The sequence below is a fragment of the Otolemur garnettii genome, unplaced genomic scaffold (genome assembly GCF_000181295.1).
Source record: "Otolemur garnettii isolate 467f Iridium unplaced genomic scaffold, OtoGar3 scaffold00089, whole genome shotgun sequence".
NCBI lineage: Eukaryota > Metazoa > Chordata > Mammalia > Primates > Galagidae > Otolemur > Otolemur garnettii.
This window is the reverse complement of record NW_003852484.1, coordinates 1,155,115-1,167,354: the sequence shown is the minus strand read 5'-3', so window position 1 is coordinate 1,167,354 and position 12,240 is coordinate 1,155,115. Positions and strand designations below refer to the sequence as shown.

Below are 12,240 nucleotides of genomic sequence, written 5' to 3'. Positions count from 1 at the left end.
TGAAAAAAGAAAGAAAAAAAAGGTAGAATGATTTGCCTAAGGTCAGACAGCTAGTAGATGGCAAAACTGAGCTTTGAACTTTGGTTTTATGATTCCAAACCCGGAGTGCTTTTGAACATATACTTGCAGTTGCTGAGAAAGAGGTGAGGGCACTATTATCATTATCAGTAATAGGCATTAAATGGAAGGAAAGAAAAGGGGGGGGGAAAGGTTGTCAATACAGAGGAGGCTGAGTCTCCGCAAAGGGTGAAAATGTTAGAGAGAAAAGCGTTACTGTGTGTTGAACCTTGTGAATCCGCTCCTCTCTCACCTCTTTGGCTTCTTCTAGTTGTCTTTTATTAAGCCAAAGCAGATCATGGTGGGCGTTGAGGGGCCTGTTTTGTGCCAGGTGCTCTGTGTCAGACCATCATCCCAACCTCTGCCCAGTGCCCAGAGCCGCAACCGTGGTGTGTGAATCTCAGGCGGGGCTAGCGAGGTCTCCCACAAACAGCTGGACCTTGGAGCTCCGCCCCCTCAGGTCCGCCCTCCCAGCCAGACCCCACCCCTCTTCCTAGTTGGCTCTGACTCCCAGTAAGTCAGAGCCGGGGCTGCTGCGGGGAGAGGACGGCAGGGAGCAATCCAGAGAGCTGAGAGCGAGCGCGGGAGCTGGCTCCCGGGTGGCAGCGCAGAAGTTTTCTGCCTGCTGCGCTCTCACCCTGTGCGATGCGGGAGCGCTGGGGCCGAGGGGCAGCATGAAGGGCAGCAACCGGGCTTACACCCGAGGTCCCTTTTTGGGGTGGATCTTCGCTAAGTGCTGCTGTTGCCTCCAGTGCAGTGGTGAGTGGCGATCAGCAGCGTTGGTGCTTTCTTTTAGCCGAACTGATGCAGTGTAGCTCCGATGGGGGAACCTCCCTGGGGAGGAAGCGACAGGGGAGTGGGGACAGGAGGGCGCGCTCTCCCCTGCGGGTGTTCTGAGCCACCGCTCTTTGGGAACTCAGTTAGTTTACCAGCAGCTTTGGATGTCAGGGTGCCAGCCTGCCAGGGGTCAGGGAGGGGGCCTCAGAACTGTGTGTGCCTTCATGTGTCCCTTCCCATCCTGTAGTGGTGGGGAGCCAGCCACACTTCACTTCTCATTCCCATATGGACCTCAGTTGCAGGATTGACACATGACTCCCAGCTATAGGAATGCGTTTGACACTTATTCCTACACCAGGAACTATTTTTGCCAAGTGACAGTTTTCCTATGGGACTGAAATGCACTTTTCTCTGCCTAGGCTTTCGCAGGCCAGCATGGATTTGCAGCTCAGGGACGTACTTGGCTTATTAATTAACCAAGAACACTATTCGCACCCAATTAGGACTGTATTTAATTATTCTACTAATTTTAATGTTGTTCAGGAGACTTGCAGGAAGCTAACAATTTCCCTCAAAGCAGCTGGCAAAAACGGAGAGTGAGAAAGATCACCGAGAGAAGGTTGTGGATTGTGTAGCCCCTCCTGACAAAGAACTCAGGACCTTCCTAGATAGAGTTAGCAGACGTCCGAACACTGCTCATGTCAGTTTAACACTTCAGCAAGGAGAGCGGGGGAAAGAAAGACTGTTTTTGTGTGGTTGAAAGTGTGAATAAACCTTTTACTTGGCATTTGCCCTTTTAAAAAGTTTTAACTAGTGGGCCTCTTGGCCCCGCCCCCATTTTGATGCCCCAGTCTCCAATCTAGGCAAAATCCTGATGGAACTTTCTGGCAGAGTTACTGGTGAGTAAACTTCATCCAAGCACCCTTCACCATCTTCTTTGTGATACACAGGACGTAGCCCTGACAAATCATCTGTCCTGAGCAGATTTAAGGTTATAAAAACCAATTAAATTTGAAGGACTTTTCCCCAAATCATTAAGGTTTATGATCCTAGCATTAGACTGTCTCAATCTCTCTGTTCAGTTAGAACAGCCTGGAACCTTGTGATATCCAACTTTATAAGCCAGAATTCAGAGGGAGAAGGAATCTGAGGGGGCAGGAACAGCCTAAGACTGGTTCAGAAATATTCAAAACCAAGGCTGGGAACTGAAGAAAAAGGGTATTAGGGGAGGAAGCAGGAAGTGGCAAAAGGGAATCTGAGTGGGTGGGTTCCTTTGGAAGGCCACTTTCTTGGTGAAGGATTTCTCAGCAGGATTTCTTTATTTTTTTAATTTAGTTTGTAATTAAAATCATAACTGTATACATTTATGGGGTACAATGTGATGATTTGATATATGATATGGAATTCTTAAATCAAACTTATTAACATATCCCTCCCCTCACTTATTTTTTGTGGTAAGACATTTATCCAGCAGAATTTCTTGGGAGCTCATTTCCTGTCAAAGGCAGAATGTGGAGGCTTAGGCAGGGCTTATTGGAGGTCCCTGCAGCTGCCTCCTTGAGTCCAGATGTGTGGCAGACCCAGCCTCCCTACAGGGTAATTCTTTTGGGGTCTCACTAGCCCTTGAGAATTGCCCTGGCAGTCTCTCATGCTGTGGTGCAGAGGAGGGGTGGGGAACCAGCTTAGGGTCCAGCTACCTCCTCCCTGGGGACTGGGAAAGCAGTGGCCATGGGCTCTATGGCTAGAACAGGGGGCATGCGAGGTGGATGCTACCAGAGCCAGAGGGGCCTCTGCCTCAGATGAAGATGGAGGGAGACAAAAGGTCTAGTGATGAGAGCAGCATAAAAGGGAAAAGAAAGGTGACAAGGGGGGGGGGGCTGTAGCCCTCTCCACTTTACTCCTCCTTCTTTCCTAGATCCGAAACTTGTGAAGATGGAACACTTGGGCTTAAGTGGGAGGTGAGTTAGGTGCCTCCAAGGAAATGCCTGGGTATGGCTGGCTAGGGTGGTAGAGCATGGAGCTTTGGGAACTGCCCTGGGTCTCCCTCAGTCTAACTCTAGCAGAAGAGACAGACCAGAGTCTCCACTCAGCCTGTAGGCATGAATTTGGAAGCATGTTGAAAAGATAAGGTCTGTATTGTCCTTGGGTAGGTGGCCCAGAGCCCTGAAACTCCATGGAAGAGCCTTGCCCAATTGCAACACAGAAGGGCTGACTAGGGCCAAGGGTGTAGGCAGCCAAGGGGCATCTGCCTCCCTTATCCGTTGAACCAGTTTCTCTGGTCTTACAGACAGATTACAATGGAAAGACAGCCTCCCCACTCCACCTTTAAATAAAGACGGCTGGTGGTTCAGTCTCTGTCCCTTCTGCGTGAGAACTTGGCTCTCTGCTGCTGTTTGAGTGGCTTTACTCTGATGCTAGTGAGTCAGAACCCACCGCTGTGGCTCCCAAGTGAGGGGCCTTGACTTACTGGCTTCCAGTCATTCGGAATTGAAAGGATTCCTTCTACTAACGTCTGAGGAAAAGGATAACAGTAAAAGCAACACAGAGGGAGTGGAACCTTCTGGTTATTTTTGCCTGGAAGTTAAGGGAGTCATACAGGAATTTCTCAGGTGACTCCTAAGTGGTTGTAATTATCATCACTAGGATAACAACCAAGGATTTAGTACCTGTGTGTCTTTAAATTTTCATGTTTTAGGAAAATGTGGATGAATTTAGTCAAGTTTATCTTTTGATTTGGAGGAGTGAGGAAAGTAACATCTTGTGATTTCCCTGCCTACCTTTTGGTTCTGTTAAGTATGAGTAGTGAGGAGGTTTGATAAAAGGTGATTTTTCTTGTCTACTTTGAATTAGTGTTGAAGGGCAGAAAAATTAAAAACCAATGGTAGAAGAAACTAGAGATCAAGTGAGAAGGAAGAAAGAAAACAAGTAACATACCCGCCTTTTGAAAGTGAAAAACAATCAGAAGTGAGATACTGGCATGTGTGTGTCTAATGGGTGATAAATCATTGATGTCACAGTCTGGGGAGTTTTGGGGTTGCTTTGAATAGTTAGACTGTCTTTTAAGCCTGAAAAAGTGAGTCAATTCTAGATACTTCTTTAGTATTTTAAGGTTTAAAAACATTAACTTGTTTCAGAGTAACAAAACTGATTTCAGATCACCAACTTGTAACTTCTTCAAGGAGTCTTACAGCTTTTCTGATCTTCCTAGGTAAGGAACCAGTTTTAGACTTTAATTTCCTGGTCAACTTTAATTAATTTTGGGTATGTAGACAAAGTGAAAGTACCATCCTTCTCTGGTTCTTCACAGTATTCGTGAGATTCACTTACACTTGTTTATTGTTGTATCAACATCCTTGCACTCTCAGGCCATGTGGCATGATGTCTTTCCATTTAGAAAGTTCAGTGCTCTGAGCATCTCAGAGGTGAAGAGAGAGAGGAAGAGGGTAGGGACTTGCCCAGGCTGAGTCAGTTCACTGGTGAGGTGCTGGGATCAGTTCTCATGGTTCCTTTACAACATGGGTTATTGGGTTCCTGCTGGACTCTGATATCATGAGGTGTGAGAAAGGGTTATGAGGGTTCACAGGACATGGAAGGTCATCCTCATCTGTAATTTTCTTTTTTTTTTTTCCTGCCCTTTTTAGAAGCCCTAACTAGAAACCTTATAACTTGATGCGAATGTCTGTTCCTTGGACCTTAAATTAATGTAGCTCATTTTATAAATTGAATTTCATATGTGAAACCACAATACCAAGTTCCTTTAGAAAGGTGTTGGTAATCTCAAAATTACCAATGAATGCTGTGACATTCATTATTGTTTACTTTAATTTACTATCTAAGGGACAAAATCCTTGGGAATTGATACATATCCTTTTATATCTTCATCTTCTAGGAAGTACCTTTACCATGATAAAAACTCAGTTGATCATTTATCATGTACTGTCATCCCTAGGACTCCCCTCTCTTTAGATATCAAAATCCTCATATGCTGTAGTCCCACCATTGGCCCTACAGAACCCACAGATACAAAAAATCAGTCCTCCATATCTGTAGGGTTAGTGTACCTTGAATAACTGTATTTTCCATATGGGGGACCTACTTTATGTTTTCACAACATATCGTTCATTTTCTTTGCTTCTGAGAGATGTACTCTAATCCGGGGAGAAGTACCACATGTACATACTGTCCTCAACAGGAGGACAAATTCTTGCTTCTCTTCCCATATCTGATTTTCTGACCGACTGAAATAATAATCCTATAGGCATGTCACCCCAGTAGTTCCATGGGCTATAGGTTCTTAAGTCCTATTTTGGGATAAAAAGGCAAAAATTCAGACTCTATCTTTTTTGTTTGTTTTGTTGAATTTTTTTTTAGAGACAGAGTCTCACTTTGTTGCCCTTGGTGGAGTGCCGTGGCATCATAGCTCACAGCAACCTCTAGCTCTTGGGCTTAGGTGATTTTCTTGCCTCAGCCTCCTAGGTAGTACCCACCACAACACCTGGATATTTTTGTTGTTGTTGTTGCAGTTTGGCTGGGGCTGGGTTCGAACCTGCCACCCTTGGTATATGGGCCCGGTGCCCTACTCACTTAGCCACGGGTGCTGCCCTATTTTGTTTTTTTTTTTTAATGTTAAATATAGTAGAACCTCTGTAAGCTGACTACTCTAAGGGTCTGAAATGAACTGGTCAATATATGGAGGTAGCAACATAAGGAAGTAGGCCTGCTGTACTGATACATAGATGTGGTACATCTATGAAAATTAGGTCAACTTGAGGCTGTCATTGTAGGGAGGTGGTCAACTATGAAGGATCTACTATAATTTAAAAGTAAAAGAAAAAATTAAATGTTGGGGGTTTTACTCCTGAACCTATACAATCCTTTGTGTATACCTTACTCTGGAGTGGAATTGTTGATACTCCTTTTAAGAATCTTGATGATCTTCACTTCTGTCCTAAAAATATTCATCAGAGGCCAGGTGTGGTGGCTCATGCCTATAATCCTAGCACTCTGGGAGGCCAAGGTAGGAGAATCCTTGGAATTTAGGATTTCAAAACCAGCCTGACCAAGACCTCATCTCAACTAAACATAGAAAAATTAGGTGGGTATTGCAGCAGGTGAGGAAGCTGAGACAGGAGGGTCGCTTGAGCCGAGGAATTTAAGGTTGCTGTGAGCTAGGCTGATGCCTTGGCATTCTGGCCTAGACAACAGAGTAAGACACTGTCTCTAAAAACAAATTCTTCTGAAGTACTGTTCTTTCAGTGAGTGGTTGCACATCCTGCCTTCTCCTTCAGACCTAAGCCCAGGTTTTCCTAAGGAAAGGCCCTGGAAAAAGATTGCAACCTAAGGAGGTCTTCTCAAGCAGAAGGGGCTAAATCATGGAGAGTTAGAACTGAGACTTAGGGATCATTTAGTCCTAGCTTCTTTTATACAAGAGGAACTTGAGATCCAGCCATTTAGTGACAGGGTCAGGACTAGACTTCTTTTCCAGTGGTCTTTCCCTGACTCCACTGTTGCTGGGCATGTGATTCTCTTACTCTGAATGGAGACAGGGTGACCCAAACTAAGAAGGATAGAGACAGTCCCAGGCTGGAGCTTGGGTGTTGACTATAGAGTGATCTGCCCTGGAGGTGACTGCACTGCCCAGAGCCATTTGGGATGGGAGTCTGCCTGTCTGCATCACCCCTCCCCTCCCAGAGCAGCTTTTATGTGTTGTTCTCAGTAAATATCCATCCAGGTTTTTCTCTCTGGTTCAGTTTAATTGAGAAGGTCCCTTTGCCCCCTTTCTTACTTGTCCTTGTTTTTGAAGTGTCCCCTTTCAAGGTCATCCATCTTTGAACATCACTGGTTTTTATGTAACACACAGTGTTTTAAATCATCTGACAAAGGTTTATGTGCTGACTGCATGCCAGCCCTGTGCAGGGTACCTGGGAAAGTGGATGGAAATCATAATGGTGTTTACCCTGTTGGGCGTTGTGAGGATTAGTTAAGGGCTTAGAATAGCACCAGGCATAAAAAGTACTTTAGAAGGTTAGCTATTAAGGATGAAAGTGATTTTAATACTAGACATAGGCCCTCTCCCCAGGAGATTCCCAGCTGCAAATGTAGGGTAGCACTAGGTGGTATCTCTGTAAATGGAAGTTCTGAAGCCACTTAAAGGTCTCCTCTCAAACCATTGTCAACTGTGCTTCATTGGTGCAAAGTTATCGCTGGGGGGGGGGGGGGCTGTTGGAGAGAAAGCTTGTGCTCTAGAAGTGTAGTGGGAAATTTCCTTTTTTATAAAATTTAATTATAAATACAAATACAAAAACCACATAATATTTCTAGTATTATAATCACTGTGTGTTACATAAACGAAGATACCGGTAAGAATCCTAAGCATCCTCAAGTTATCTTTCTCTAAGGGACCGCACAAGGTACAAGAGCTGGAGAATATCTACACCATTTTCTAAGTTTAGAGCCTGAGAACCTACATTATATGAGAAGAAAAGGTAAATCACTTTTTCTTGCCTGACTCTTGACTTTGGCTGGCAGTCTAACTAGAAACATTTTTCTGTTCACTTCAGCTGATATTTATTGCACACCTTTATGTGTGAGGCTGTGCTGGTTCTTCTTCAGACTGTTTCGCCTAGAAAAAAAAAATCACAACTTGCTACCCACAGTCCATTATTCCAGCCCTGGAGGTTTTGGATGTCTCAGAGGTTTGGCCAATATCTTCTGGATCCCTGGTAGATGAGGTCTGTGGGTGGCCTAGCTCCCTGCTGGTCCATTTACTGACTAATGCAGTACACCTTTGACAGCTTTTGAGCTTGGCAGAACTTCTGTGTTTATACTTCCTGGAAGGAGGGGAGCCCTGGTTATACCTGTGAGCCAGCTAGGAGGCTGCCAGGTAAAGGAGCAAAGAGAAGAGGAACTAAACAGGTTGTTCCACATTCTTCTTGCCTTCCAGGTGACAGTGAGAAATTGTCAAACTGAAAGGAAGGGAACCCCCTTCTGCTGCGATTATCTCCTAAAACATTTCTGTTTCCAGGTGTCTGCTCTTAAGAGAAACAGACATGTTGTGAGCCTTTGTTGAGCTTTGTTGTGATTAGTTGTGAGCCTTTACTTCTTCTCCTTCAGCATCTGATGTATAAGAAGCGGTCAGGACATTCTCAGTTTCTCCTCTCCCTCCATTAGAATCTTCATATTGCTGCTGTGGAGAAAGGGGTGTTATCTTTCCCCCATCCGGAGGAGAAGGAAGCCTAGCTATTAAAAGGAATTCCAAACATGGGCATTTGCCACCGACTTTGCATGTAAGCCTCACACCAGTGCACAGTTCCTTCTATTCTCTGCCCACTGACTGAATGACTTGGAGCAGAAGTTCTTCAAGAATGGTCACTGAGGAACATGTGAAAAATGCAGATTCTCAGGCCCCATTGACCCAGGAACTCAGGGGCAGGATCTGGTATTCTGTATTCTAACCAGGCCTTGAGTGGTTCTGGGACAAGGTAGATTTCCCCTCCAGTTTTTCTTTTTCTCTTTTTGGTTCTTTTCTCTCTCTTTCCTCTCTTCATCCTCCCCTCCCCATCTTCTTCCTCCCTTCCCCCAGCTCCAGCAAAAGCATTCCCATTCCGGAGGAAGGCCTCCTGCTCCCTTGGGGAATTCTTGTTTTGAGAAGTTGTAGAGGCCCCATGCCATTCACTTTCACTGGGTGGGGCAGGAGGTGGGAGTAGGAATCAGGAATCATCTGTGTCTTCCATGAGCTCAGCAGCCTGAGGATCCAGTAAAGGAGGTCACTGTATCTTTGTTCTCACTTAAGATTACTTTGCTTTTATTTTGTTTTGCTTGTTACTCTTAAAGCTAGCTACGCTCACTGTAGAAAGAATCAAAAGTTGGACAAACAAAACAAGCAAAATAGCATAATTGTAACCACCTGGAGATAACCATTCCTTAACCACTTACTATATTCTTTCCTATATGTTTAACCTCTTTACTTAATTGGGCTCCTATTTTATTTATTGCTTTATAACTTGTGTTCACTAAATCTTCTGAACATCTCTCCATGTAGTTGCAGTTCCGACTGTAACTAGTTGTAAAGTGTTTAATTGCAGACAAGAATTGGATTTAACTACTGTAGGTAATAAGGTAAAGATGGCTAAAAGCTCAATGGGAAGGTCTGAGGAAGAATCCTGGGTTAGGAAGTACAGGCAGTTCTTGGGTTAGGAACAAGATAAGTTCTACAGGTTTGTTCTTAAATTGAATTTGTGTGTAAGTTGGAATAGGCACATTCACCTATTACCTGTAATAGCTTCCATTTGTAAGTGTGAGTTGTAATAAGTCAGTGTTTTTACCTTGGGGGCTGCCTGTAGATCTTTTCAGGATCAGACTGTATATACAGACTAATTCTTGTCCTGGGGTCTGCAGATCTCAATCCCCACTTCCCACCTTTCCTTTCTGTAGAATGTGGGATTTACTGGCTTTTACCTGTATTCCTCAGGGGATCAGGACACCACAGGGTTTATCCCATTTCTCTTTTTTTGTTATGTGTTCTTAGGAATCTTCTCTGGAGCCTTCTAATTGCATAGCTGATGTCACTGAGCAGGTCCAAGGATTTTTATTTTTGTGACATATTTTGGGAGATAGCTCATTTTTAGATTATTGTAACTAGGAAAGAGAACCCTGATTACCCCTCCCCCTTTTTTTGGCTAGAAAAATCATAGCTGAGAAAAAATTTGAAAGTACAGATAGATGAAGATAAAATTCCATAACCTGGAGGTAACCAATATTAACATATTGAATCTATCTTGTTAGTCTTTTTTGTGCATGTTTTTTTTTTTCCCCCAGCAATAGGATATAGAAGTGTTATAGACTTTTTTCACTTAACATAGTGAACAACTTGTACATGTTTTTATGGTTATATTTCCATGGTATTCTAGAGCCAGTTTGGCCATGATAGTGTTATTTATATCATGGAAGTCATCAGATACCACACATCAGAGCTTTTTGTTTCATTCATAGAGCTGGTTTATCAGCTTACCCTAAGAGGCACATTTTATCATATATAAATATGATTGGCTTTTATATAAATAACCTCCCTATTTTAGATTATGTCTAATTTTTGCTATTATAAATAATATGGTAATGAGGATTCTTATGCATGTCTCGGCACATACCCGTAATTACTTCCTTAGTATAAATTCCTAATAATAAAGTTCCTGAATCATGAGATGACTAGAATTTCAAGAATTATTTGTTACCAATTACCTTCAGTTTCACACGCTTTGAAATGAAGACAGTGCTGTTTTTTAAGAGGATTTATGAGAAACAACCTTTGGAACTTGGAATTTCATGTCTGTCCTACTATTTACTTCTGTTTACATATTCTGAATTAATTCTTTTTATATAAGGAACTACTCTGGCTGAGAGTATAATAAGCAAATACCTTTAATTCTTAGGGCTGTATGCTAATATTCTGGGCTAAAAAATAGATTTTGTGATTGTTCTGTAATGAGAGGCAGTGTATCATAATGATCAAGGGCTTAGACTAAATTAATGAATTTGAATCCCAGCTCTCCTACTTATCTGTGTGACCTTGTGCAAGTTGCATAAACTCTTTGCCTTGATTTCTTCATCTGGAAAATAGAGATGATCATAGAATCTCTTTATGGAGTTTTTGCAAAGCTTAGGTGAGTTGACATCATAAATCATTTAGCACTTTCTTATGGTTAAGTGCTAGGTAGGTGCTAGATTATTATGATTATCATTAATGAGTGGATAGAAGTCTCTGTGGACCTGTGCCAGCTGTCACATTCTAACAATTTCATTAGTTTCTTAATCATACAGAAATTGAGCTGAGCACTTTTTTTTTCTGTCAATTCCCAAATATTCGAGTATTGCATGGCAGATATTGGACTAGTAACCACTGAAAATTTAATTTAAGGTGTTTCCATATACCTGAGGATCTTGCAGGCCAACTTGGCAGTTGCTTTATAAGTGTGTAACAGTAATAATAAAAGGGGGAAAAAGAGAAAAGGAAAAAATCATTTGCTAAAGACAACAAGAGGACTGATGATTTGACACACCAGATTTGAAAGACTTGGTACAAAAAATAACATAAGGCATCTCAATTTTTATATTGATTATAGGTTGAAATGATAATATTTTAGAATTACTGGGTTCAATGCAATGTATTAATATTTTACCCATTTCTACTTTTTCTTTTCTTTTTTTTTTTTTTTTTTTTGCAATTTTTGGCTGGAGCTGGGTTTGAACCCACCACCTCCAGTCTATGGGGCCGGCACCCTACTCCTTTGAGCCACAGGCACCACCTCCTCTTTTTTTTTTTGAAACAGAGTCTCACTCTGTTGCCCAAGCTAGAGTGCTGCGGCATCAGCCTAGCTCATAGCAACCTCAAATTCCTGGGCTATAGAGATACTACTGCCTCAGTCTACCAAGTAGCTGGGGCTACAGGCACCTACCATAATACCCAGCTAATTTTTTTTATTTTTAGTAGAGAGTGTCTTGCTCTTGCTCAGGCTGATCTCGAACTCCTGAGTTCAATCTACCCACCTTGGCCTGCCAGAGTGCTAGGATTATAGGCATGAGCCATGCACTTAGCCCTATTTCTACTTTTTAATGGTAACTATGAAATGATATCACTCTATCTGTAGTAAATTGCTAATATCTTTATAAAGTAGCTTGTGGAATGTGGAATGATCCTGCCCTTTTTGTTTAGAAGGAGAGGGAGGATGGAAGTACTAGATCAAGTTGAGGGGAGACCCAGCCCTTTGAAGGAATCTAGAGGTCCTGGGCCCCCAGAGAATTGGAAATCACTCTTGGGTTCCTAGAGCTCTGTTGTAGCCATCTGCTCCAGATGTGAGTCTATAGAAATCTGTCACACAGCGGACACCTGCATCTAGCATTTACAAATGTCCAGAGAGAATCTCTGGGAACTGCTTCTGCTCTGGAGACCCACGTCCATCTGAAATCACATCTTGAGTTTCCAAACCTAGAGCTGAGAGCTAGGTCCAGCTGGTCTTGATGAAATCAGCTTCTGCTCCACTGTCCTGGAGTCTTCAAGCAAGGCTTCATGAGACACCCAAGATGCTTCTTGTGACCTTCTGGGCCAGATGGAAGGTCAAGGTAGACCTGAAGCCACGCCTGGATTGCCAGTGTGCTCCAGTCTAATCTGGGTCCCATGAAGCCCTCCCAGAGGCCCAGCAAGATCTTTAGCTGCCAGAGTATCCCAGGACCATACCTGAAATCTCCTGATTCCTGGGCTTTGATGACCCCTCCAAGAACTGGATGCTAATCAGAAATCAAAGGGGAACAAAGCACTGCCCTTGTAAGTGTAGAGGAGGCCGCGGGTAGGTCTCTCTCCCTGTCTCCCTCACACACATTTCCTAAGTGCCCTTGTAAGTGTAAAGGAGGCCG

General features: G+C 43.2%; 1 protein-coding gene across 7 annotated transcripts in view; it reads left to right on the top strand.

Moving 5' to 3' along the window:
• The first annotated feature begins 549 nt into the window (after nt 1-549).
• The window catches only part of LOC111721722 (kalirin-like), a 122,317-nt gene continuing 110,626 nt past the window's right edge, over nt 550-12,240 (top strand). For all 7 annotated transcript variants that reach the window (XM_012808440.2, XM_023516323.1, XM_023516327.1 and 4 more), the window contains exon 1: nt 550-816. In XM_012808440.2, coding sequence (XP_012663894.1) covers nt 732-816 — 85 coding nt within the window. In that variant the 5' untranslated portion in view covers nt 550-731. The remainder of the gene's footprint in view (nt 817-12,240) is intronic.